At 45.6% G+C, this 25,664-nt stretch overlaps 4 protein-coding genes across 7 annotated transcripts in view; 2 read left to right on the top strand and 2 right to left on the bottom strand.

Annotated features, from left to right (window-relative positions):
- Positions 1–6: 6 nt before the first annotated feature.
- Positions 7–8,971, bottom strand: LOC106749558 (chaoptin). Its single transcript, XM_014629153.1, has 10 exons — positions 8,802–8,971; positions 7,318–8,488; positions 6,525–7,231; positions 5,173–5,497; positions 4,241–4,507; positions 3,639–3,792; positions 2,909–3,121; positions 1,889–2,642; positions 1,363–1,730; positions 7–1,131 (listed from the first exon to the last, which is right to left on the bottom strand). The coding sequence occupies exons 1-10, from the start codon at positions 8,957–8,959 to the stop codon at positions 614–616; spliced, it is 4,635 nt and encodes a 1,544-aa protein (XP_014484639.1). The 5' UTR covers positions 8,960–8,971; the 3' UTR covers positions 7–613.
- A 5,179-nt stretch (positions 8,972–14,150) lies between these two features.
- LOC106749571 (L-threonine 3-dehydrogenase, mitochondrial) lies at positions 14,151–19,819 on the top strand. 2 transcript variants are annotated; one of them, XM_014629189.1, is made up of 6 exons: positions 14,152–15,025; positions 15,587–15,850; positions 17,022–17,282; positions 18,919–19,185; positions 19,268–19,429; positions 19,728–19,819. In XM_014629189.1, the coding sequence occupies exons 1-5, from the start codon at positions 14,860–14,862 to the stop codon at positions 19,420–19,422; spliced, it is 1,113 nt and encodes a 370-aa protein (XP_014484675.1). In that variant the 5' UTR covers positions 14,152–14,859; the 3' UTR covers positions 19,423–19,429; positions 19,728–19,819. The 2 variants fall into 2 exon arrangements, with proteins under 2 accessions (XP_014484676.1, XP_014484675.1); XM_014629190.1 differs by lacking the exon at positions 19,728–19,819 and having other exon boundaries at positions 14,151–15,025; positions 19,268–19,593.
- Positions 19,591–22,262, bottom strand: LOC106749570 (DNA primase large subunit-like). 3 transcript variants are annotated; one of them, XM_014629186.1, is made up of 8 exons: positions 22,232–22,262; positions 21,649–21,861; positions 21,241–21,578; positions 20,930–21,157; positions 20,692–20,829; positions 20,232–20,610; positions 19,977–20,144; positions 19,608–19,891 (listed from the first exon to the last, which is right to left on the bottom strand). In XM_014629186.1, exons 2-8 carry the CDS (start codon positions 21,800–21,802, stop codon positions 19,608–19,610), a joined length of 1,689 nt encoding a protein of 562 aa, XP_014484672.1. In that variant the 5' UTR covers positions 21,803–21,861; positions 22,232–22,262. The 3 variants fall into 3 exon arrangements, with proteins under 3 accessions (XP_014484674.1, XP_014484672.1, XP_014484671.1); XM_014629185.1 differs by lacking the exon at positions 22,232–22,262 and adding an exon at positions 21,992–22,171; XM_014629188.1 differs by lacking the exon at positions 22,232–22,262 and having other exon boundaries at positions 19,591–19,891; positions 21,649–21,802.
- A 929-nt stretch (positions 22,263–23,191) lies between these two features.
- LOC106749560 overlaps positions 23,192–25,664 on the top strand; it is a 33,048-nt gene continuing 30,575 nt past the window's right edge. Inside the window, exon 1 of the mRNA XM_014629156.1 lies at positions 23,192–23,262. The gene's annotated coding sequence lies outside the window, so the exon portion shown is untranslated. The remainder of the gene's footprint in view (positions 23,263–25,664) is intronic.

Below are 25,664 nucleotides of genomic sequence, written 5' to 3'. Positions count from 1 at the left end.
ATTCTCGAGTAACAGCACGCATGATACAAAGAGGAACATGGAGAATATATTTTCTTTCGGAGACTCGAGCCTCCCTCTCTGCCCGTGAAGAAGAACGCATCACACTGATAATAAAATGACCGTTTACTTATATCGCTTTATTTATCTACCGTTAATATACAAATGCTTCTCTATTTATGTATGTATTTTATATATATATATATATATATATATATATACTTTAGCAAAAGGAAAAAAAAGAGGGAAATATAAAAACGCGAGTACACGTGCGCGCGATCTTTGTACATACCTGCAACGTTAATTCCCGATGATTCTCGGGCGGGATAACGTATCGTGCAACTGTATACGTCGTTCGTCGTTATAGCATGTCTGTACACGTGTAATTACTTGGGACGCTCACATACATAAGAGTATTCATTGACAGATTTCGTTGCGTGTATTTTATCATCTCTCACACAGACTTCGTTGCGGTGTATTTCATCATCTCTCACAAGACCCGGCGACAAATCCGACCGGCAAAACCGAGCACCGTCTCTGCGCTTCGTTACCGTTGCCCTCGAGACGGGGAGGAAACGGGAAAACGACGGATCCCGCAACGAGTTCCGAGCATCCTTTACGCCAGGACGCTCAGAGCGAGCAAGAGTAGCCATCGACAGGCGTCGATCTTCGCGACACCGCTGTAAACTACGCCCACATAAGGCTCCAGGTTCGTGTCGTTGTAGTGCTGGAAGTACCAGTTGAAGGGAGAGTCGCTGTCGTCCGTCACTCGGGCCTCCTCGTCGACGACGAACGCCTCGTTCTGGCTCAAAGTAGTGTCGTCGGCGACCTCGGTGTTCCTCAGAGTAGCGCCCGCGACGAATTTCTGCCTTTCCCTCGACTGCTCGCCGAGATTGCGGTCAAGGTGCGGCGAGGCGACCTTGGTGATCGTGGGCCTACCGAGCGGACGAAGATTTACCGTCGACCCGGAGGACGACACTTGCCCGCCCGGCACCAGAAACGCGGACAAGGCGGACGCTTCCGTACCTCGGGAGGTTTGCGGTATCGTCGTGATTTCCTTGGGACGACTCAACGTCGGAGTCGTCACGGACACTGAGAAACGCGGAAGCGGCGTGTCCGTCTTTGTCGAGTCGCCTGCAATCAATGAAACTTTGTTCGAATGTATCTTACGAGTGCAAGCTCTAAGGATCGCAGAAGGTGAAGAAAAAATGTGAGAAAAAGAAAAAAAAAATATATATATATATGCATTCGGGGAATCTTGGACGTTTTGATGAGGAATTTTTTCATCGCGAATATGTAATAAGAATACGTGTGTACCGAAAGATTACTATCGTTGTTATTGTCGTTGTGAGCGGATAAATTCACCTTCGTCATAAAAATCGGTTGTGCTGCTGAAGCGGCCGGAGTCTCCTTCGTATTCCGAAACTTCCAGATCCCACTTCGCGGTACTGCTTCCTCTCGGCGGTGCTACCTCCATCGTCGCCGTTACGGTTTCCTTGACGGTCGTTACCTTCCTCGAGTCCGTCGTCGTCGTCGTCGTTTTCGGCGTAGTCCAGATTATCCTGCTGGCGGCTTCCATCTGCGGCTTCTCGATGAATTTAACGTCTTCCGTGCTCGCTTCCAGACTCTCGCCGTCGTAAATCTCAGTGGGCACCGACGTCTCGTGAGCCTCCTGCGACGTCTCCCCCACGATTATCGGCCCCATATTTTTCGTCGTATTCGGTGCGCTAGAGCTGGATAAACCAGAAGAAAAATAGTGGAAGAAGTAAGAAAGGCCGCGTGCGAAAGTGAATAACGACACGAGGACTTCGGATTCGGAGGAAAGTAATTCAAAGTTCTGTTCTCAACGAAGAAATGTCGAAACATGTTGACGCTGGTTCGGCTGGTTTACCTGTTTTTGCTGGCGTCGGTCGAGATTCGGCGGGACTCGAAGGAGCTCATCAACCCGGCCGACCGATCCAACGTTGACGAGGTCGACAATTCCTCCCTCTCCCGAAGCTCCGTCCGCGATTTATTGGTGGCTCTGAGGACGCTGATCTTCTCCACCTTGGTCACGGTGCTGTTGCCGCTTTTCCGACCGCGGCCCTCCTGCACGACGGTGCTGCTCGCGTTCAACGGCCTCGTGGTGTTCTCGTGCTTCGCGCGTTTCTCATACGTCAACCTGGGATCTGCGATCGGCACGAACCCGCTCTGAGCGCGCGGCAAGGGCACGAAGCCGCCCCGGTGAATCTCGGGTTCCGTGGGCGGGAAAAACCGATAACGTCCGCGACCGGGCCTGCCGGACGACGGGGACTCCTTCCTCTCGGCCTTCCTGCCCGAGTGTCCCCACAGGTTGAAATTCAGACTCGGTAACGGCACGCCGAAGAAGGTGAAGCCGGAGCTGCTGGGCGACGGCGGCATCGCCGGGTGCTTCTTCACCGGCGACGTCGCGTTCTTCTGTTGGCTCTGGTGCGGCTGGATGATCTTCACGGTCTGGGTGGGCACACTGACGGTCGACACGCCGGACGACGGAGACGCGCTCGTGTTCTCCTGCTGATAATCTAAATACTCGTAGAAATAGTCCGAGTCATGGGAAACGGACGACTTCTGCGTCGATGAGTCCTTCAGGTTCATCCAGAGCGGAACCGTCTCGGTGACTCCAAACGCTGCGAATTACATCGGTATATGCTATCAGGTAATTCAGTAATTCAAAGTGAATTGAGATGTTGAGATTAAAACACAGTCAGATGAAAAAACACAATTTTCTATAATAATGAAATTTTAAGAATACAGCCAATGGCTGCATTCGGCAGGAAAAGCAGCTTAGCAAGCACTCTTCGCTGCCAGGAGCTCAATAATGAAATTTTAATTCCGTCTCTCTTTCTCTCTCTCTCTCTCTATCTCTCTAACTTCTTTCTTAGTACTCACTCACCGGACGAAGAAACCGACGGTGTGGCAACGTTAATCATTTCAGTCTCGCATCCTGGATGAACCGGTTCCACGTATCTCTCACGCTGGCAGTCCTGACGCGACAATCGGAGCTCCCTGAAGAGAGAACCGTCGGCGCATCTGGGACCCTCCGTGGAAGCTTGTTGCAGCCATCCTCGCAGCCAGAGCATACTGCAAGAGCAGGACAACGGGTTTCCTTTTCCGAAAATAATGGAAACAGGAAAATTAGTAAAAAGTATAATCGGCCAATTTACTTTAACTAGAACGTCACAGCTGCGCGCCACTTTAATATTCCGTAAATACAATCTTCCTTTAGCGGAACATCATTTTTTAAGATACCTCACGGAGCAACAAATTTTTCTCTTTGGTAACTTTTTAGCAACAAATGAGCAACAAATTTGTATATTACTATTATATTCAATTTCTTGTGAATTTTTCTAAACGAATTTTCGCGCCTTTCGGGCAGAAACTGAAGAAATTTACGGAAAAAATGAGGAAAAAAACATTTTCTACCGAAACTTAAAAACTGTAATTTTTCTCACCGCAGCAACGCGACAACCGATTCACATCGTGGGAAAGATGCGAGAACGACTTCGAACTCCGAGTTAACGTATCTCTTTTAAAAAGGGACCTACTGATCTTCTTAATTCACTTTTATTTTTAACCGACGCATCTGTTTACGCTGATCAATTTAAGTGAAAACCAGTTCTTACCGTCGATGTCCAATACGGCGATGTTGGATCTTAACCTTTTGAAGGCGCTCTCGGAAACCGCAGTCATGCGGTTGCTCCGCAGACTCAATACACGCAGCCTTGGCATGTCGTCGAAAGGTGAGCCGTGCACTGCGCAAATGCGATTGTTGTCCATCTGCGTATATAGAAAGGGAAACGTATGTAAAGCGGCCCGGCTCTATCGTCCCCTAATTAACGATGCAGGTAGACGAATAATTACTCGCCCGGCAGAACGGTTCGTTTCGCACCGCGGTTCACGCGCCGAGTTTCACTCTCGACGAGAAAGTATTCGGTTCTATCATAGCGAAGGAAAAAAGAAACGGGCTCTAGGGATCTCGCTGTATTATTGTTTTCCATTACTTTTTTCTTTTACGCGTTATTTCACGCCTCTACGTAATCGTGCGAGTGCACTTCGGGGATACAAAGTGCACGCGCACAACGAGCGCATAGAAAGCGCGACGTTACACTTCATCTTGAAACGTCGAGGCACCGGGCTAATTAACGTTATTAACGTTAATTGATACTAATTAAACGTTAATTAAGCAGAAATTAATTGGGAAATGCGCGCGAGCAGAGAGTGGTACCTTCAGTTCGACCAACCATTCCATCGCCGCTAGGCTGTCGCTGGAGACTCTGGACAGTCGATTGTGGCTGAGATCAAGGACCTCCAACGAACGAAGGCTCTCCAGACCAACGTACTCCAGTCCCGGCAGATGATTGTGACTTAGATTAAGGAAGAGCAGATGTGGCACGTTAATGAAGGCACTAGCGGCGATTTCCTGGATGTGATTTTCCTGGAGTTCTGCGCTCTGCAGCAACGGCAGCTCGGTGAAAGCGCCGCTGGGGATGGACTGTAAAATCACGCGTCGGAACGTCATTTGTTCTTTTCGGTTCAACGTTTGTGAGAGATTCGCCATGTGCGGAGATTGAACGACAAGGAAATAGAATATATATTCTCCCGTCGTATAACTTCTACGCGCTATTACATTGTGACAATGACGTTCTTGATATATTTATATAATAAAATATATAAACAACGATGAATTCATATAGTAATATTTTTGAGACATTTCTTAAAAATATTTCTTGTGTAATATTATTTTATAGAAAATAGAAATAGAGAGACTCAAAAATCTTATAATATTTCACCATAATTTATCATTTCGATCAAATTCGCATTTCTGCCAAAATAGAAATATTATATATTTCTTTCTATTTTAGAAATATTATATATTTCGTTTTTAATTGTCTTGGCTTAAATGGCTAAAATTTCATCTAAATATATGTTTCTTTTATATCATATGTTGATCTAAGTAATCCAATTAAAAGAGAATTTATCAAATATATCAGATGACAAATCTCTCTGAAATTTAAGAACTAAAAATACGATTCGATTATATTGACACTTTACTCATGTAATTCTATATGATTTTTTTAAACAGGGGAGATATTTTAATCCGATAGTTAAAATTATTCTAAAATGATTGAACGATCGGAAACTGGAACGAGTCGTAACCTGCAGCCGATTTTTGCCGAGTCTGACGGCCTGCAGCTCCGGTAACGCCCTGATCGCGTTTCTTTCGATCACCCGGAGATCATTGTTCTCGAGATCGATCAGGGACAGCCGCGGTAAACCGTCGAACGCGCCTTCCCGCAGCTCTCGTATACGGTTTCTGACCAGCTTCAATTCCAGCAAGGACGACAGGCTACTCAGCGTTTCCGGCGATAGGATGTTCAGCTTGTTGAAGCTCAAGTCGAGGACCCGCAGAGCTGTTAAGCCGTGCAGCGATCCGGGTAACTCGGTCAAAGTATTGTGCGACGCGTACAGTTCACGAAGGTCTCTGTAACGTTTTGACATTGTCGCCGTTTTGGCCACGGAATGGTTAGAAATTATGTCTCGGCTTTCTCAAACGCGCCAGCGCGAAAAAGAATTTGGAGACGCGTGAGAGATTCGGACGTGATCTCAATTTATTTTTAAGAGGTCGGTTCTGAGAGTTGTCTTTGCGCGCGTTTCATATCGATTAAATGTGGCGAGTGATTTTTCTTATGGAGACATAAACATTGTGACTAGCATTAAGACGCGTCTTCGTGCAATAAGAATTTTGTCAGTATATAAAAAATTATCTGATGCTGTGAAAATTGCGACAATATCACAGCAATATTCTGATACCGTAAATATTGCTGATTATTTTGCCCGAAAGAAAACATAATTAATCTAGAATTTATGTAGCAATAAGAAGTCAATATTTTGATTACAATTATGGCGTGATAAATAAGTATTCCTTATAAGCATATTTTAAATACGTTATGCTATTGCAATGTATGCATCACAAAGCATATATTAAATGTTTGCATACTATGTTCAGCACTTCTGGATATGTATTGTCTGGATATATATTATATATTCGCAAAGTTGAATTCAACGGAAGAGGTGAAATAAAATCGCGAATACGAAAACGAGCCGTGTTACCGCGAATTAGGCGACACGCCAGACCGATGCTATACAACGACGTGAAAGAGATATTAGCGTGTGCACGAAGAACTTTCTAGGTACCAATTTACGAGTGATGCAATCAAGTAACCACGAGTGAAACTACTTTTCCACTAGAATACGAGACGAGCGTGAGGGAAACGAAAACGTGAGGGAAAATCGCAGGCTAGATAACGGATTCCGGGTCATGTTTTAAATAACGATAAACCGCGAAAGATCAATCTTTTTCTTTGCAATATACGTGAGGGAAACGAAAACGGGACGTCGTGTAACGTCGAATAAGAAATTTAGAAATAAACTAGAGAATATAGTACATTGTGAAAGATTTTATTACGTAAGAAAATCTTTCACGATATATCTCGATGTGCATCCCTTACCTGGTGTTGGCGAAGGTGGCGTGTGGAATTTGGGCGAGATTATTCCTACTGAAGTCGACCCTCTGCAGCCGCACGTTCTCCTGAAAGATGTCCGGCCGGAGGACCTCCACGCGATTGCCCCGCAGGTTCACGTCCATCAACGATTTGAGCGGCCGGAAACTTCGTCCGTGCAACGTGACCAGTCGATTGTACCTCAGATCCAACTGTTCCAACCGGGAGAGCCCGTCGAAGACGCCATCGTCGAGGAGCCGCAGCGCGTTGTAGCCCAGATTCAGTCTCCTCAGGTTCGGCAGGTCGGCCAAAGTGCCAGGCGGAATTCTCTCGATGCCGTTCGCGCTGAAGTCTAGCGATCGCAGTGCGGGCAGCGCCAAATCCTGCGAGGACACCACCGGCAAGGAGACGATGCGATTCATCGGCATGTGGAGGTGCTCGATGTCCTTCGGCAGACCGGGCACCACCTCAAGCATGCGATTCCAACCGATGTCCAGCTCATACAGGTTCGTCAGGTGGCGGAATGTGAGAGGATGAAGGACGGATAAGGCGTTGCCCGACACGTTGACGTGCTCCAACGCCGGTGTGTTGAGGAAGGACTCGGGCTCGATGAGGCTGATCGCGTTGCCGCTGAGATCCAGCCGCCTGAGATTCGGCAAGTTGCTCAACAAGTGCGGCTCTATGTGGCGGAAGTAGTTCTCCGAGAGATCCAGGCCCTGAAAGTATTTTAAAAAACTGACGATTTTCAGGATTCTAAGAAACATCCGCAAGTTCGATAGGGCCGTCGACGACGTTTCCTTACCTTCAAGGCCGGCAAGTTCCAGAAGGGAGCCTCCAACAGGTTCGACAGGGAATTGTTCTTCAGCCGGAGCTCCCTGAGTGCCGGCATCGCCGTGAACGTTTCCCTCTGCAGGAACGCCAGTCGGTTGTGGTTCAGATGCAGCCTCTCCAAAGTGGGATGGCCCCTCAGAGCGCCGAACGGTATCTCCTCCAGCTGATTGTGACTGGCGTCTAGGAACTTCAACCTCGGCAACGCCTCGAGCACCGACCGTATCTCGGCCACGTGGCTCAGGTCATTATTGATCAGCCACACCTCCTCCAGGATATTCCCCGTACGGCGCGAGAAGAACTCCGGATGGATACGGTGAATCAGGTTGTGATTCAAGTCCACCGACTTGAGGAGCGGCACGCGCTGGAGCGCGCCGGCGAATATCTCCGTGATGTGATTGCGCGACAGGTAGAGGCGCGATAACACCGGCAGGTCGACGAACGAGCCCTCGTCGAGGCGATTGATGCGGTTGCGGTCGAGACGTATCACCGACAGCGACGGCAGATCCACGCAGGCACGACCGACCATGGCGGCGTCGATTATCGCGTTCCCTACCAGCGAGATCTCCTTCAGCTCCGGCAGATCGATCGCCGCCCGCGGGTGGATCCAGTGGATGCCGGAGTCGGTGACGTTGATCAGCTCCAGCCGCGGAAGAGCCCGCAGGAGACCGGCTTCCAGCCTGGTCAGCCTCGGGCTGCCGAACACGTGCAGCTGCTCCAGACTGGGAATATCCCGGAAGTTTCTGGACGCGAGCTCCAGCAAGGCCGGCGAGTTGATCTGCAGGTATCTGAGCTTCGGCAGGCTGGAGAACCTCGGCAGCCGCTTCATCACGCGGCTCTGCAGCGTCACCGCCTCGAGACCCTGCAGGTTCTCCAGACTGTCCACTGGCAAGGACCGTAGGTCCGGCTCGACGATGAAGAGCTCCAGCAACGAGTCGTGCAGACCCTCCAGCCAGCCGGACGACACCCTCTCGAGACGGTTGTTCCGAAGCATCAGGCGTAAGACGCGCAGGGACGCGAACACTTTGCCGGGTAGACTCGGCAGATTGTTGTTCTCCAGAATCAACTCATCAACTGGTCGGTCCATGTAATGGCTTACCGCCTTGAGACCCTCCAGTACCTTCGGCAACTCGCTGTGGCTACACCTACGCGAAATCGTACGGCCTCGTGTGAGGACAAATCGATGCGTTTGCCTTTTTTGATGCAATAAAAGATATAGAGACGCGTGTGTGTAAATTCCTTGAACAAGTGCTGCCAGTTCAGCTGGCTAAAAAGAGCAGATCGCACGTTGTTTGCGTTTCTCACGTCTCTCAGTGAATTTCATAGCAAGAACGCGAGATGACATCAAATGACATCTTAATAACGTCTTGATGACGTCTCTAATGTATACAAGACTTCGTTAAAACGTCACCTTGCTACTTGGGGAGACGCTTCATTTATGCGCAATGATTCACTTGCCATATCTGCACCTCCATGTCGCGCGTCGAACACCTGCACGGCAGTATCCTCTCCTGAGGCGGACATCCGTAATCGGGATCCAGCTGGGCGCCGACGGAGCGCAGCGCCAGAAGCCAGCCGACTATCAGAAGCCCACCGCCTTCCGATGGCCTGACCATCGCGCATCTGGACCGTAGTTTACGACCACGAGCAGCACTTCCGCATCTTCTGGAACCGTGCGTTCGCGCGCGTGAAAGCGCGCCCTCTTAATCCTAAATCAAAAATAGATATTCTCGCATATAAGCAAGAATATCATGATCTTCTTGGAAGACTTTCAGTCTTCATTTGGTCGAATTTATATTGACGCAAGTATCACTTGAACTCAATTCAAGACTAAAAATCGCCGAAAAAGATTATAATATTCTTGTTTATATACGAGAGAATACCTATTCTTGACTTAAGACTGATTTCTTTCCCACTCGGCCAGTGCAAGGACACGAGTGGGAATTTCAAGGAGCATCGAGCCGTCCCCCGGAACGCTCGTTAATTAGACACCGCTTCGATCGCGCGTGCGTGCGTCCAGAAAGTCGCTAATTAAAGTCCGCGTTCGATGCTTTTGTAGACCGTTCTTTTCTAGATTAAGTGGCCCGATGCCGGAGCATCCGGGACTTTCCTCGTTTCCTTCCGCCGGTCGACCATCGCGTCGCGCCTGATTGATCGCACGTGGGCGACAGGGAAACTGCGTGCCGGGTGAGGGTCGCGCGCGCAATCGCCGGCTAATTGCACGCGCTTCCGCGTGAGCGAGGTGACGCGCGCGTGCGACGAGATCCGCCGGAAACGAAACGGGACGAAACCGATGATGATGGCGAGACCTCGCGAGCGTTTCGCGAGCCCTTGGGGGACTCGCTCGGTCACGGTACGGTCAAGATATGCAGGTGTATCTCGACGCCGTGTGGCCAGACGCGTCCGTCCGTCCGTACGTCCCGTCTGTGTACGCGTGTAACACACGTCACGGTCGCAGACGACAAAATTGATGCCTCGTACCGTAAGCCGAGCTAAAGACCGCTAGGACAATCGTTGTCCGCAATAATTGCCGTCGCGCGGCCGCGCTCGTAACGTATACGCTGTACACCGGCGCGGCGAATACGCAGCGCGAAGGGGGCGACGAATCCGGCCGCATGCGGCGATAAATTCGCACCCGCGGAACCACGCACGGGGAGAAAGTAGGAGAGATTTCGTCGTCGTTCATGGGCGTGAGCGACGCGCATTTCCCGGGGCAAAGAGTGCTCGAGGCGCTCCTCGAGGCTCCGAGATTATCCTTGATGGTTCGCGACGTCGTACGATGAATAACGTCATTCGCGCTTGCGTAATTGTGCGTCACATAATCACGGAGGCGCGGCGAAGAAAGAAACGGCGCGACAATCGCGAACAACGCTCAGGCAAGGATAAGGCCGTTCATCGTTCGGAGATGCTGTCGCGCGTAAACACGCGCCGATTTCGTAACAACGCGCGGGACGCCGGTCGTAGGTGGATGGTAGTTAGGCAGGCAGGTAGGAGCGAACAATCGGCCGGCCTGAAAAGCCATTCGCACGTGAACGACGTCGGTGCAGCCGCGATTCGCAATAAACGCGAGATCGCGATGCGATATACACTGTGTTATCGCGAAGGCGGCTCCGCTTCCGGATGCGTTACGGCATTTGATGAGGACGACGTCGTACATATCTTGTATCGTCACTCAAGTCTGACTAATGAAACAAAATGAGAGAGAGAATGAACGTTAGCGCGAACTATAGTTTAAAAGAAAACGGAGCTTTCGCAATTTTACCGCGGTTTTTCCGGTTTCTTTCGCAAGGGTAGAGAAATTCGTTTAGAAAGATCCCGCATGTTCGATTGAAACCTCATTGATTTTTTCCAATGAAGAATTGCGTATACTTAAGTGAGATTGAGTGAAGTTAAATACGTTATGTGTTAAGCATTAACATATTAACTTCGAAAAATTGCAGCCGAATACACCGTGAACGAATACGTAATATTATATTACGGAGAGAATAAATTGCGGCAAGTTTTAACCGAACACGCGGATTCTCATGAACTTACTTTAATTTCGAAATATTTAATTGTATAATTGTACTTCCGCGGTGAGTAAATTTTTCCACGCTTTACTTATTCTATATCCTTTCCAAAAAACGTCAGCGCTTAAATCGGAGCGAAACTACTAACCGTTAACTATTTAGCGAGGGAGTCGAAGGCTAATTTGTTCGCAGAAGCGCGAGAAGATTTCACTCGGTTCGAGCTGCGTTTAATTAAACGCTTAACATATACGGCACGTGCTTGCTTAACGGAATGGCCCATTTTATAATGTTGCACGATAACGGAGAGATGCGCTCATTACGCAGTTAATTGCCTACGAGTTTCATTAACGTTGTCGTCGTCGGCGAGTTCGAGCTCGATCGAACGATCCCGAGCGGCCCGACGCGATTTCAGTGAAAGTGATTCCAACTTCCTTGATGTTTCACCGTCAGTCAGACGGTCAGTCAGATATATCCTGTACGCGTACATCTCATTTTCTGCCACGAGCACTGAAGCCCGCGCGTCGTTATGCAACTTGCAACAATGAGGAAGGTCGTGCACCTCTGCGGGAATTGAGCGATACGAGAAATCTGAGCGACGGATCTTTAAGAGTGACTAATGAGTCCTCAAGGAGCTTGTCTGATTCTAAATTGACCCTCGATTTTGCGAAACACTTTGCGCACGCGTGCGCGTGAGTTGCTAACAAATTAGTCCCGCTCGCATCTATTAAAAATCTTAGAAAGGATCTAATAATAATTTTACCAAAAATCCGATAAATCTAACAATAATATCTTATACAAAATCGAATAAACCTGACATATAATAATCTTACAAAGAATTCGTCTCGCGGAGGGCCGACTCTACTACCGTGTCGTTTAAATTCATCGAAGGGAATTAATCCAAGAGAAATCTAGAGAGATACGGGAGACAACGAAAGGGGACGGAAAGGGTGTCGTTTAGAGTATTTTGATGAAAACGTATTTTCGCCCCTAAGTCGTTTACCTTCTGCGTTCGCCAGGCCAGCGGCGCGCCCCTCCCGAGGGATCCTGGGGAGATCCTCGCGCGATTTTCGACGAAGACGCAATCCACGAGGAAGGAGCGAGATGGCTCTCCGAAAAGTGGTCTCCACTCGATTCTCTTGCGCGAAAAACGACCGACGTATTAATGTGTAGTATGTCTATCCCTCTTTTTTCCGTTCTTTTCCTCCACGGGGGCGAGTAACGCGCGTCACGCCTCGCTCTCGACACCCGGCCGTGTGCGACTCTTCGTGGTCTCGTTACGGACACGTACTAAATGCACCGAAGGAGTTGTTCGCAAAAGCGTGGCCTGCACAAACTCGAGGGGAGAAGACGACGGTGGCTTTGGCGGGAGGGAGAGACGCAGGAGAGAATTGCGAAGTCCGACGGTGTCCAGCCACCGTGAAGACACGCTTCCAGGATACTCTTCCCTTTCCCCACGAACCTCGCCGCGGTGCCGATGTAATTCGGCGTCGGCGGCGGTCAAAAATCGCCTCCCTTTCGTTCGCGTGCCCGAGTCTAGGTGTGCTTGTACCCTGATTCAATCTCGCTTGAGGGTGAAGAAAGAAGACACAGATGAACGAGTGCGTTCGATCGTCGTAATTTACAACGACGTCCTCGTTTCTTCCGCAGGACCCCCGAACGTCATGGAATTTCCCGTGGATTTTCGGGGTTCACGAGAACTCGAGAAATGTTGTCTCCTTTAACCAAAATCCGTTCGATTGTCCATCATCAGATAGATCCAACTAAACGCATTTTCCAATGTAATACCGACAGCGCTGCGTTACAGCGGACTAGTTAAAGGATAAGCGAGATAACTCCCGTAAAATATTACTTATATATTATGTATCTATGTTAACGAATGTTGTCGGTATGTCTCTTATTACAGAGTCAGCGATTGCATTCTCCGCATGCGCGATCGCGCGTTTGATTGCTGTTATGCGCACTAGCGGCGATGCGATCGCGAACAGATTGCGTTTATAAATAATTAATAATATTCAAAGCAAATCGCAACAAGTCACGGTAAATCTCGAGAAGTAGGAAGATAGAGAGAGGCAGAGCTTCGTGTTAAATGGCTCGCGAAATCGCGAATCAAATCGTCACGCGAAATTTGATGCGTCGTTGTGTCCGCGCCGCATCGAGGTGGCAATTAAGTGCGTTTAAGATAAAAATCGCGCAATATCGCATCTTGAGACAAAGTGACGACGTCGACGCCGCCTAGATCATTAGGCAAAAAGCTGCGCGACGCACGTGGTACACCGAGGAAGCAAATAACTACGTCCTAAAGTTCTTCTGTGTTCGTATTTATTTGTGTACCATCCTGCACGCGTACGGTTCTCGCTTCCGAGATGAGGAATTCAATAACGACCGCTTTAGGAAAGAGAAAGGAATCGCCTCGCTATTGGCTAGCGCGGCCGAGCCCTCGCAATGATCATGCTAAAAATCTAAAAGGTGTACAAAAAGAAAACACGAACGTATAAAATGACGCAAGAACGGCGTATCCTGAACTTCCAATGTCAACTGGACAACTTAAAAAAATTTTTAATAAGACAACTGTAGATCTGTTCAGTAATTTTTAACATCAGAATCGTTATCGCCACATTGTAGTTGCGCAGGTAAAATATGTATTTCAAAAGCAACGGTAACATAACAATAATGATATTAGTAATTAGTAGAAATTAGTAAAAATGATGGAATAGCTCTACGGATATTTTTTAATAGCGCGGATATCGTTGAGAAGTTAGTTAGCTCGATTGTTCGAAACAGACTATTGTTAAAATAGCGTTTTCGGCCTTCATCGAATCTGCGTAAGTCCGTTAGTGTAGACTCTAGAGAGATCCAAGATGAGTGTGTTGAAATTTGATTTTATTCTCCTTTCTCATGTACCGTTAGAGCCTCGGTAGAATGGCTGACTTATCGACTTGAGACAATGTTTTATGCATTAAGCAAAACTTTTATATACTCGAACCGACTTTTAAATTCCACGCATTTCACACAAGCTGTAATATATTATAGTTTTAAAGTTTTGGAAAAAAAACATTTTCCCCCAATTTTTTCGCGGATTTCTTCAGAAATTCGTTTTCTAAACTAATCTGTGTGTTCGGTTAAAACTTGCCACACTTACTTTCCTTCCGTAAAGATGATATAAGAAGCTAAAAAAAATCCACGAAAAAGTCGGGAAGAAATGGGTTTTCACGAAGTGTTACATCTATATAGAATGTACAATCGTATTTCTTTATTTACAATCGAGCTATGATGGTGAGAAGTGTGTATCTCGTCGACAGAAAAACGTTATCATCCTGTTTTTCACGATTGCAACTTTCAGCGCTCGATCGTTCGCAAGTGTCGCGAGCGTTTTTACGTCGAAATTTACATCAGAACTTACATTATGAAAACTGATTGGCAGAGATAAGCGGTGTATTAAAATTACAATAACATCGTCGTTAAAAAGGAATGAAATGCGACTATCACGCGCGCTTAAAAGTGGATGAGTGTCAACGATGATTCGAAAGTGTACATGTGACCTCTATCATTAATACGGAACAAGTGTCTAAATAAATGTAATATAGAATCTAACGAACAGACCAAGTATCGCTTCGCCGGGTTGCGTATGTAATGGCCGTACAGACACATCGACACGGCAGTGTCTGTGCTCGAACTGGTTTTACGAATGAACCGTGATATAATGTAGAATTGCTAGGTGAAGCTCCATCAGTTATTCATCGACCACGAGCGAGCAAGTATCGACAGTCCTTCCTTCCAGAGAAAAACCCTTTATCCATCTCTTTCTCGTCGCTGGTCCGCGACTCAGACGAAGTTTTACATACTGTGGACGACTTTGACGTTTATTTCATTGTTTTCCTTTTAATATCGGAAACTATCGTTCATGAAAAAAAGAATAAGAGAAGGGCGAGATTGAAGGATCCCTCAGCCGAGAGAAACGACACGCTTATCCATCGATAATCAGTGTTCCAACTTGCGAGATAGACGTAATGCTGCTTAGAAATGTCATTCAGTTCTCGCGTCACGTCACCAGGAGCGTCCGCAGGAATTACCAGGTTTCCGTTAAACTTCTCTGCAAGGAGAGCGGGCAGAATGAAAACGCCAGCGTCGTCAAAGGAAACATGGCGGAGAAAACGCCCCGCATTCTCATAACAGGTAAGTCGCGTCTTCACTTGCGCTCGACGCAGATCGATCCTTGTTATTTCCTCCTTCTTAACAATTAATAAGTCGATTCTAATCGATATCAACGTGACAGAAAATAACACATATTTGCACGTTTTATCTTTTTTTAATTTATAATTATAATTTAGAAATTTTTTTTTTCATTATTTATAATTTTATGAAATTTTCGTGGAAGGTTATTTAAAAATGAATGTTCGACGGAGTTTAACAAAGGACAAGTTAATTAATTAGTCATTCTATGCTAATCATATTTTTCGTTGTACTGCTAAGTCGTGCATCACGTTTCCAATCCAATCATGTGTTTTTCGCAAAAACACAATTTGCGTACACTATTTACTACATGATATACCGATAACATTTCACATGCAAGTCCCTACAATCGTTCAAACGTGTTACCGTAAAATGCGTGGGAAAATGTTACAAGGATGAAGCGTTTTGCGCTTTTCCATTTCGCAAGTCCTTTCTTCTCCGTCGTCGTCGAGCGCAAAAACTCTCACGTCCACGATTTTCCTCGAGTTTTTTTCGCATGTTCAGGCGGCCTCGGACAATTGGGAACGGAATGCGCGAAAATGCTGCGACGGCATTACGGTAACAAGAACGTCATACTGTCGGACATCATCAAACCGACGGAGGAGAGCCTGGCGTATGGGCCCTTCATCTTCGCCGACATCCTCGATTTCAAAGGTCTGCAGAAAATCGTCGTCGACTACAGGATCGACTGGCTAATCCACTTCAGCGCTCTGCTAAGCGCGGTCGGCGAACAGAACGTGCCGTTGGCTGTCAGAGTCAATATAGAAGGTAAAGAAGAACGATAAATTATGTATCAACGGCCTAAATAATTATCGGGAAGTTCCGTGCTCTAAAAGGAACAAAAACTTTGCATTAACGAGTCTTAGCGCAGCGAACTTAATAAATAGGCATGAATAAATATTAATACTTTCAATATTATCACGGCTTCGATAAGGTCAGGATTATCGTTCTTTTTTTCAGTGGTGTCTCCCGTGGAAGAGACGAAGAATTTATAAACTTTCTTTGACATTTTTTTTTAACCGGATCTACATGGAGAAAAAAATTCGATTGAATTAACATTCTGGTTCTTGCAATTAGAAATTCGGTTTCCTACAGTCAAAACACGTTCGGTTCGTTCAGTGTCAAGTTAATTCAAACAATTTTTTCTTCTGTGTTTGTTTTCTCGAAGACCGAATTTATTCGAATGCTTCCGAGAGATCAAACAAACCGGCAGAGATGTGTATTCATTTCGATAATTAGTTTCTCATACGTCACTTGTGAGAAACCAAAGCGCCACTGCGAGGCGCTGCTAAAATTAAGCGCAGCCTTGGATTTTGTTCAAACAAAAGTGCCTGATAGTCGCCGTTACCCCTTCCAAACGATCACGTGATCCAGGATCACATATCCGCGTCTATTGGCTCCAATCAAATCTCTTACACGTATCTCGGAGCACGATTCATTCGAGCGAACGTCGATCCTCAATAATCGGCCGCTGTATGAGCCGCCGGTTGCAACGCGTTTGATGAAACGGCGATTGTTTCTTTCTCCGCTCATTTTTTTTCCTTTTGATATATGCACGGTTTCCCGCGAACTATGTCCGAGTGAAATGGAATGCTGCGTCGAGCACAAGCAGTGGGTTAGTTATTGCGTTGATAATTACATCGCGATCGCTAAGCTTAGTCGCTTAGGGAAGAAAGTACCCGGGAGAAAGCGGACGAGTCGTACGACCGGGAACGTCATGGACAGTGTCGCCCGTTTTTCAATTTTCTTCTTCAATTTACAAACGATTATAAGTTTTTCATTATTTCGGGAAAGTTAAATTTCGAAAGATTGTTGAACTGTTTGAATTTCGAGATTTTAATTTCCCGGGACAACACGGGATCCGTCAAAGTGGTCCTTCGTTCTGTCAATTCGTCGTGTGTGTCACTTTAGAGAATCTCCCCTTTACTTCTCGTTTCAGGAATGCACAACGTCATCGAACTGGCGAAACAATACAAGTTGAGGATCTTTATCCCGTCGACTATCGGCGCGTTCGGTCCGGACTCGCCCAGGAATCCTACGCCTAATGTCACGGTGCAACGACCGCGCACCATCTATGGCGTTAGCAAGGTGCACGCGGAGCTTTTAGGGGAGTATTATCATCATCGGTTCGGCCTCGACTTCCGATGCCTTCGATTCCCCGGAGTAATCAGTAGTGACCCACCCGGCGGTGGCACCACGGGTAAGTACCATCACCGTCGCTTCTTATCCTTACCGACCGTTTGTCCTGTCGCGTGCATGGTGACACGAAGACACATCTTTATCGGGATTTTCCAACAAAGGAAACAGACCATAAAAATCTTTCCGATTCCTTTCATCCTCAATGAAGTACTCTATAATTTCCTTTAAAATCCGGATAAGGGCGCATCTTCGTGTCGCCATCCTCGGACGAGCGTCTATTACCGACGTATTATCCTCCTCACGAGGATTTCTAAATAAGTGAATCAATCATATTCATATATTCATAATAAATAAATAAGTTGTCAAGGCTATCGGATGTACAGCTAAGTGAGAGAAGCCATTGAGAGACGACGCAGGATGTAAGTTGCGAAACTAAATCAACGAATAAAATAAGAATAAGACTTTTCAAACAGATAATAAGAATCTTAAAATAAGATCAGATTCTTATTCTTATTTTATCGACTTATTAATTCAGTTTCACAATTTACATCTCGCGCCGGCTCTTGTTGGCCCCCTCCGTCTTCATTTAATTTCCGTAGATTTCATCTCTCGCGCCTGACACGCGCTTCTTCTATCGCGAACACACGACTGTGATTACGCATCTTATTTCTTTTTTCGTCCCGAGCGTTCGCTGTCACGCAAGAGGTACTCCCGGAGTTCCCTGGACCTAACGTCGCAGCGGACATTCGCGTGGGACGTTCGGCTCTTCCGATTCGCAAGCGAGACAATCGTCTTCGTGCTCAGGGAACGCTTAATACCGCGCTACGGTTTCCACGGAAATAGGCTGACAACTGGAAATTGATAGAGCCTCTCTTCGTCTTCCTTCTCTCTTTCTTTAATGCGCGCGTTTAGAGACCGCGGAGATAGGCTCCTGTTTAGGGAGCAACTGGAGCACTAACCGCGATTAAGGTAACTGCGTAATGACGGAATGTATCGTCTCTCAAGGACAATGCTACCGGCAAATTATGCGGCGAGCCTCGACAGTCGGTTCGTGAGGTCACTTTTTGCATTTTCCTCAGCTTTCGATGCATGAAGCAATCGACAAAAACACTGTCGTCAATTGATCAGAATCGCGGCGGTTTTGCATAAACACATCTATTACTCAATCGTGCGTCTTCCTTCTGCACACGCAACAGGATCTCGACCGACCGTCGCTGTCGTCGTATCCGAGAAAAACGGCGGTCGAACGTATCAACACTTAGCGGTTTCGCGTGAAGTTGTGCTCTGATTCAGTGATAAAATAAATTGTAGATCTTACTCTGTATATTATTTATAATGATTGATTGAAAGAAGTTTTGCACACTTTCTGAAGGTGCAATAATGACAGAAAGTCTGATGACAAAATCTTCATCGGGCATAATTCTACGCAGGAAAAAAAGTGCTAGATTCAAGTAAATAATTACTCTGATGCTTCTCGGCCAAATTTTTACTTGGATTGAGTAAATTTTACCTGGATCCAAGTGAATGCCTTACTCGGATAATTTAGTTGGATCGAATAAAAATTTGCAAGATGGAGTTGGAGTAATTATTTGCTTGAATCTCCGGCATTCTTGTTTTCTGTGTATTAATTAATATTTTTGTGTCACCGTGTACTTCGATTATATCATTCGTAACTCGTCATTTTTACATTATCGCAGATTACGCCGTGGCGGTGTTCCACGAAGGGCTGTTGAATAAAAGATACGAGTGCTACTTGGAGCCTAACACAAGACTACCGATGATGTACATCGAGGACTGTCTGTCGGCGCTCCTGCAATTTCTGAATACGCCTAACGAGCTACTGCAGAGGCGGGTCTACAACGTCACAGCCATGAGCTTCACGCCCGAGGAGCTGTTCAACGAAGTTTTCAAGTACATCCCGGACTTGAAGATCTCTTACAAGCCCGACGCACGACAACATATTGGTACGTGTACTTCGCGCATCCCGCTCTTCGGGGAAGAAATATCAATGGAAACGTGTCGTCGTAATACCTGCTTTTTTTCCAGCCGAGAACTGGCCACAGGTCTTCGACGACAGCGAGGCGCGACGGGACTGGGGCTGGCGACACAAGTACGATCTGGAGAGGCTGGTGGAGTCGATGGTGCGGGACGTCAGCGTGAATTACTTGCCGAAGATGCAGTTAAATCAGATCAACCGCTAATATAATTGTACAGATTATCATTCCGCATGCGAAGCACCCCCCCATGTCTTTACAAATTACACAGGCGCAATATTTATTTCAAATTGTTTCACGGTGTTTCAAACGATGAACTCCTCATATGAATCAAATCTAAGAAATATAAATAAATTCTTGATATACAAACGTGCAAAAGTGTTACTAGTTCACTACATGTCCATGAATTCCGCGAAGTCATCGTCATTCAGTATTTTTGCGATGTTCACCGGGGTCATTTTGACGTCTCGTGTCGAGGGCGTTTGATAACCCGTTTTTTGAATTTTCCTCAGAGGCGTTCCCGTTTCGTCTGCGTTTCTCGACGGCGTAGAGTATCTATCTTTCCTCCTTGGCGTGTCGGCGAAGTCTGTATTTCCAGAGGGCGTAGAATACCGATCGTTTCTCCTCGAAGACCCACCGGGAGTTCCAATTGTACTTCTGTCTTTGTTATCCGAGTCTGTAAGGGAAATTGTATAATGAAATAAACATCGCGTTATGTTCGTTATCCTCAAGGGTTCCTCCATTCCCTCTCCTATTCTTACCTTTGTTACCATTGTCGTCTTCGGTCAGAATCGCGCGACTTTCAGAGAAGTATGCATTTGGATGCAGAAGTGGCTTACTCGCCGGCTTGTTGTGCACAATTTCAAAGTACTTCGCGCACGCCAGATGGTATTGCCCGTCTTTAGCCAAGTCCAGTATCTCAGTTGTGTCTAAGGTGCATCGTTAATTGTAAGCTGAGTGTATCCGAACAGTACATCGTTCTCTTTACATATAAGGAAAAAGATCAAATCTCTTACTAGAGGCAAATACACCATAACTGGTTAACTTTTGACACAGCGAGTCGCGGTCCATGTGTCTGAAAGGGCACCCGTGATATTCTCCAGGCCCGACCGCGCTGGATATGACCTTCTGACAGCCGTACGGCGTATAATTCGTTTGTCTTCCCTCTTTACCGTAATAATGCCTAATCGAGTACGCATACTTCTTCTCGAACGCGCTCCCGTCGATCTTCTTTGAGAATGCGTGACTCCAGAATCGCAGAGCATCTTCTAAGGTCACGCCAATGCCTTTCAGGAATAAGCCGTACTGCATGCGTCCCGAATTCTTCAGGTGATTGTTGTTGCAAAGCGCCTCGTGAAGTGTTCTCATGCACATAGGATAAGACGATTTCGACAACTGAAATTTTTTTTATAAAACACTTCTGTACCAAATGGAGAGATAATTTGCTTTCAAATTGGAGTGATGATCGATCCATACGTCATTTAGCTTGTCGATAGGTGTTGCTGTGGTCGACCATACAACACGTGCCATCCCAGAAAAAGCTGAAGGGAGACCTTTTAGGTATCTGGTCAGTCGTTCATCATCGGATATGTTATCATAAAGACTCTTTGCACTCTGTAAAGAACATAAGTGAAAGATCAATTAAATGTAATTCCATTTTTCTGACTTGATATGTACATGGAAATCATGGAATATCAGTGAAAATGATGTATACCTCTAAACCTGCAACTAGACTTTCTCTGAAATACGACACAAATACAGAGATCATGTCCATGTGAGTAATATATGCCACTCCTGCTTTGAGGTATACCTTACGTCCCCTAACTAAATCGACGACCTTCTCGAAGCGTACCTTATAAATATCAGTGATATCAATATTCATCACCTTTCCAGACGATGAACCGAGCTCTTCCTTCAAGTTTAGTTTCTCATCTTGAGAGATCTGGAGAAACGTTCAGAAATAAATTAGCTTACGTGCCATAATATAATCTCATTGAACACATTGTACTTCATAATTCAACATACAGGTGTGCAATCCAAATTATTGATGCTTAATAAGTATTCGACACCCTTCTTATCCAACGAACTGAATCTTAGCTTAAAGAATTCAACTTCCTGATTGATAAACCATTTAGTCTGCTCTGGATCGTGGCAATATACAAGTCTTAAGATAAAATGAGATAAATGATCCTTCATCCTGATCTGCGAGTGTTCCTCCGATTGTGGATTGGATCCATCAGCGTATAAAAGATTCGCATAATACTTCAGTCCATCTGACTTCAAAGAATCACACAGGGCTTTCTTGCGATCTTCCAGTGTTTTCAAGTCACTTCTGAAATTCGTTGTCTCTACCAAACGAAGTGCTGCGAAGGAGTTGGACATGTGTTACGACGAATCTAACAAAGCATATAATTCAAAGAGTGAATTGGATACCTTTCAACCTGTCAAATCCCAACTCTTGGAACTCTTCCAATGACATTTCGCCCATTGGTGGCTCATCATATATCTGAATGTCGTGAGGATAATTGTCTTTGAAGTCAGTCGTCTCCACGATAGCCGTGTGACGCCGATGCGTCTTGTAATCCATCTTCCTGCTTACAACAATTGCACAGAGTGTTCTTGCAAGTGACCAGAAGTCATCACAAGCTGCAAGAAGTGAAACAGATGGTTATTGCGATGATGGAAGAGCTCTAGGTTTAACAATTCGCCTCTACAACATCAGCCACTCGAGACATGTGACGAAAAATGTGTAAAAGCAAGGTATCTATCAACGTGCCGCGGTCTTTTCGCGCGTTTTCCACAGAATGTCCGACCGATGAATCGATGTCTGATCGTCTTCGTTCGAGGATCGATTATTTCACCGATATTTCCAAATTTAACTCAATCACAATTATTTATATCGGTAGATTTCTGATTAAACGTTATTATATTTTATTATTATTTATCATTTTATTTTATTATTCCAATCGTACTATTTTAAAATATAAGTTTCGCCTGACTTATTAATTAATTTTACAATGGTTGCGAAGATGCTATCTCTGTTGAACGCAGCAAAAGACAGTGGCGTCACGTAGCGAAGATTTTGAAATTAATAAAAGCAACGGGTCAAAGCTGTAACGGGTCTTTCGAGTTTTAGCAGAGACTCCAACCTTAATTAACCGACAATCACCATAGTATTTCTGAAATTTATTAGCAATACCGTTAGATGGCAGCAGTCAAACCGTTCAACCGGAATGCGGAGTCTAACGATCTTATTAGTTTCAACGACGTCGTCACTGTCACTACTGTCAAATTCCCCTCTAATTAACTAAAACTTTTGTACGTATACTAATTATTTATTTTGCGTCAAATTATATAATTAACATGAAACGAATAATGTCTATTAAGATTTTTTCACATTATCATTAATACACACTTGTACCTCCGCAGTACCTTCTTTAAATATCGAATACTTGCACAACTTTTCTCTCAAACGCTTTTCTTACAATTGCTATCCATCGTATTTGTATCGTGCGAGGCAGATTATCAGCATTTTACATTATTTGGAAAATAAGAATTTTGGAGTAAGCAAGTATACATAAGTAAAAAAAAATAAACAGAGATTCTTTTTCAGGTGACTAATTCGATTCTCGTCTCGCGTAGGTGGCGCCAAGAGGAAGGAGTCAAGTAAGTTCGAATCTGCCCTTTTTCGCTGCACTTTTCGCAAAATCGAGTTGCACTCGTGACGACAATCACAGCCGAAGGGAACGGATCTGCGAGCGTGTACGTTGTCTCGCTTTTATTTTGACATGCTCCATCCCAATAACGAGTCTGCGCGCTGCGGGAGATTTCTGTTTGGCTTTTCCCGGCGCCGCCGGATACACCTATTCCCGTCAGTCACGTGGTGAGCTTCCGTGGGTACGGATCGCGTTCCCTCGCGCGGTTCCCCTTCTTTCACGGTTATCAGGATAAACTCTTAGGCGAGACGCGAGAGAAATCGGCGGACAGGAGAGTCGTCGGCCGGGGATCATCACGGATCAGCGGACGTTTCTGAAATCACCGCCAGAGGTGAGTTGAACAATTTTTGTGAAGTTTACCTCTCCTCCATTTTTTTCTTTCCCTAAAAAGAAGTATCGATTAGCTGCATCAGTAACTGATAAATGTTTCAATCAACTGATGATATCGATTAATCAGTTCGCGTCAGTATAACTGCTAGAATATCATCAATTAATTTGAACATTTATCAGTCGCCGATGCACCTAATCAGTACTTTTTCTCAAGGATTTCCTTCTGTTTTTTCATATATTCGACGTTTCTTTTTTCGTGTTCGCGGTCACCCGGACTTCCTTGTGGAAGCGACACGAGGAGATTTTCCGTGGAGAGTTTGTAGGTTTCCACTTGCCTTCCTTTCGTGATTCGTTCTTTTCTCCCTTTATGCCTTCTTTTTCCCCAGTGGAATGACTACAGGCAAGCTAATTCAGCGAAAAACATAAGTATCCGCCGACAAAATAACCTTTCGCTCGGCATAAATGCGTTATTATTTTGAAGGACGAGGATATACCGCAACACGGTAGATATACGGTCGATATTCTACAACATAAGAACCCTTGTTTGGCATCTAATATCTACCCGGGAACGGTCCGCAATATTCCGATGATACTGTATTGAATAATGTAATATACATCGATGCTTACCGGTGATATTCTACCGCGGCGCGGCTCATTGCGAATTGACGTAGAAAGACGTGTCGTGACAGGAAAAAGATGCCGACTCGCCGCTATCTACGCTCTTTAACCTCCTCGTCTGGTCACGCGTTACTTCGAATCTCGCGCGAGCTCCGCTCCTTCGTTTCCCCTTCTTCTTCTTTTTCCGCGTGGTCGAGCTTTTCACACGTGTGTTTTGCGTGAAAACTCGTTTGACATGTCGACCGCCACGTTGATTTTCACGCATCGTTTAGCTTAGTTCGAGTCGCGGTTGCAATTTTGTTCACCGTCGGATGTGTATATTTGCTAATTCTTTTCTTGTTTTCATTTGTATTTAATAATTAATTTTTAGCTCTTTTTATGCTTCATTTGGTTTGTATCGATTAGTTTTATCAATTGCCTATGTAGTAAAAAATCTTGTGTTAAATTTAACACATTTCGCGTGTCTCAAACGGCCCGTTCAAATTTTAGTGTTAATTTAAAACGAGGTGAATATGCTGAAAAGTGACGTGAATGTTATATCAAAAATTAACACAAAATTAAATACATTAATCGACACTGAAATATAAAGTGTGTTATTTTAACATTTACACGCGTTGAATGTCGACAAAACATAAAATATTGAGGTAACATAAACACAATATGTTTGTTTTATTATTAAATTAATACATAGATATATTAAAAATTTAACAAGAAAATTTTCTTACGAGAAACAATTTTAACACGAGTATGTAAGAAAGTAAAAATGTCTTGTACTGGGCCACATATTTTATCAGTTACGCGTTTGATGAGAGAGAGTTTCCAACATCCGGCTGAAATCTCGTCAATTAGTAATTTCGATTAACGGATTTCGTTAGTTCGTACGCAATTAGTTACGTATTCATGAGACCCGGTCGAATCAGCGTTCTTCGCTGGCAATCCCCGTGGTGGGTTGTCAACGATAACGATCCCGAACACGCAACCTTGCCCGAACTGTCCCCGCCTGAAGACCATCGTGGGGCACCAAAGGTTAGTTCGAAATCCTACTCGACGGGTAGAGTAGCGTTTAATTGACCAATCAAGATAGAAAGGGTAAAGGTATTCACCATGATTGCTTAATAAACGCTCCTCTACCCGTCGAGTAGAATTTCTGAGCGCACCTTAAGCTGCGCGAAATTAAAACGCGAACGAAGCGGCGAATTAAATGGAAACCTCGCGCGTTCTCCGCCAGTTTCCGAAGTTCGCTTCGGTGGATCTGTAATTCGCAAGGGGGACTTCGGACTGAAAATCGAAGGCACGTCGTGATCTTTAATGAGGTGCTCGGAATTATGCATCGAGCATCGAAAGAAGGACGGAAGGAGGTGAGAGAGGCAGCGTGGTATACACTCGCTCAAGAAAAACTCGAAATTATAATGGCTCGTGTATATATATATATAAATGCGCGAGTGCGCGACTTGCATTCATTTCCTCAAACGAGTTTCGCAAACTGCCTCGAAGCCGGCGGGGCTTTCCGAATCCGGGGCATCTGAAAGCACTCGAGGGAATGATGAACGACTCGCACACACAATTCCGGAAGTGGAGTGCGATTTGTTCGTCTTAGAAGGCGGACCGGGGCTCGCGCGGAACGACGACGATTTTATCGCGCACGCAGATGAAAATTTGAACAGTCGAAAGCTCCCCGTATCGAAGCGAGCCTCAAAAGCTCGGTTTTGCCTTACTTACACCTACTCGCCAAGGTGACTCGGTCTCGCCGAACTTCGTCTTCGAGGCATCCCATTGTCACATTTG

This window comes from Dinoponera quadriceps, unplaced genomic scaffold (assembly GCF_001313825.1).
Source record: "Dinoponera quadriceps isolate SergipeBrazil2010 unplaced genomic scaffold, ASM131382v1 scaffold3990, whole genome shotgun sequence".
Classification (NCBI taxonomy): domain Eukaryota; kingdom Metazoa; phylum Arthropoda; class Insecta; order Hymenoptera; family Formicidae; genus Dinoponera; species Dinoponera quadriceps.
Note: the sequence above shows the minus strand (reverse complement) of the source record. Positions and strands in the feature narration are given on the sequence as shown.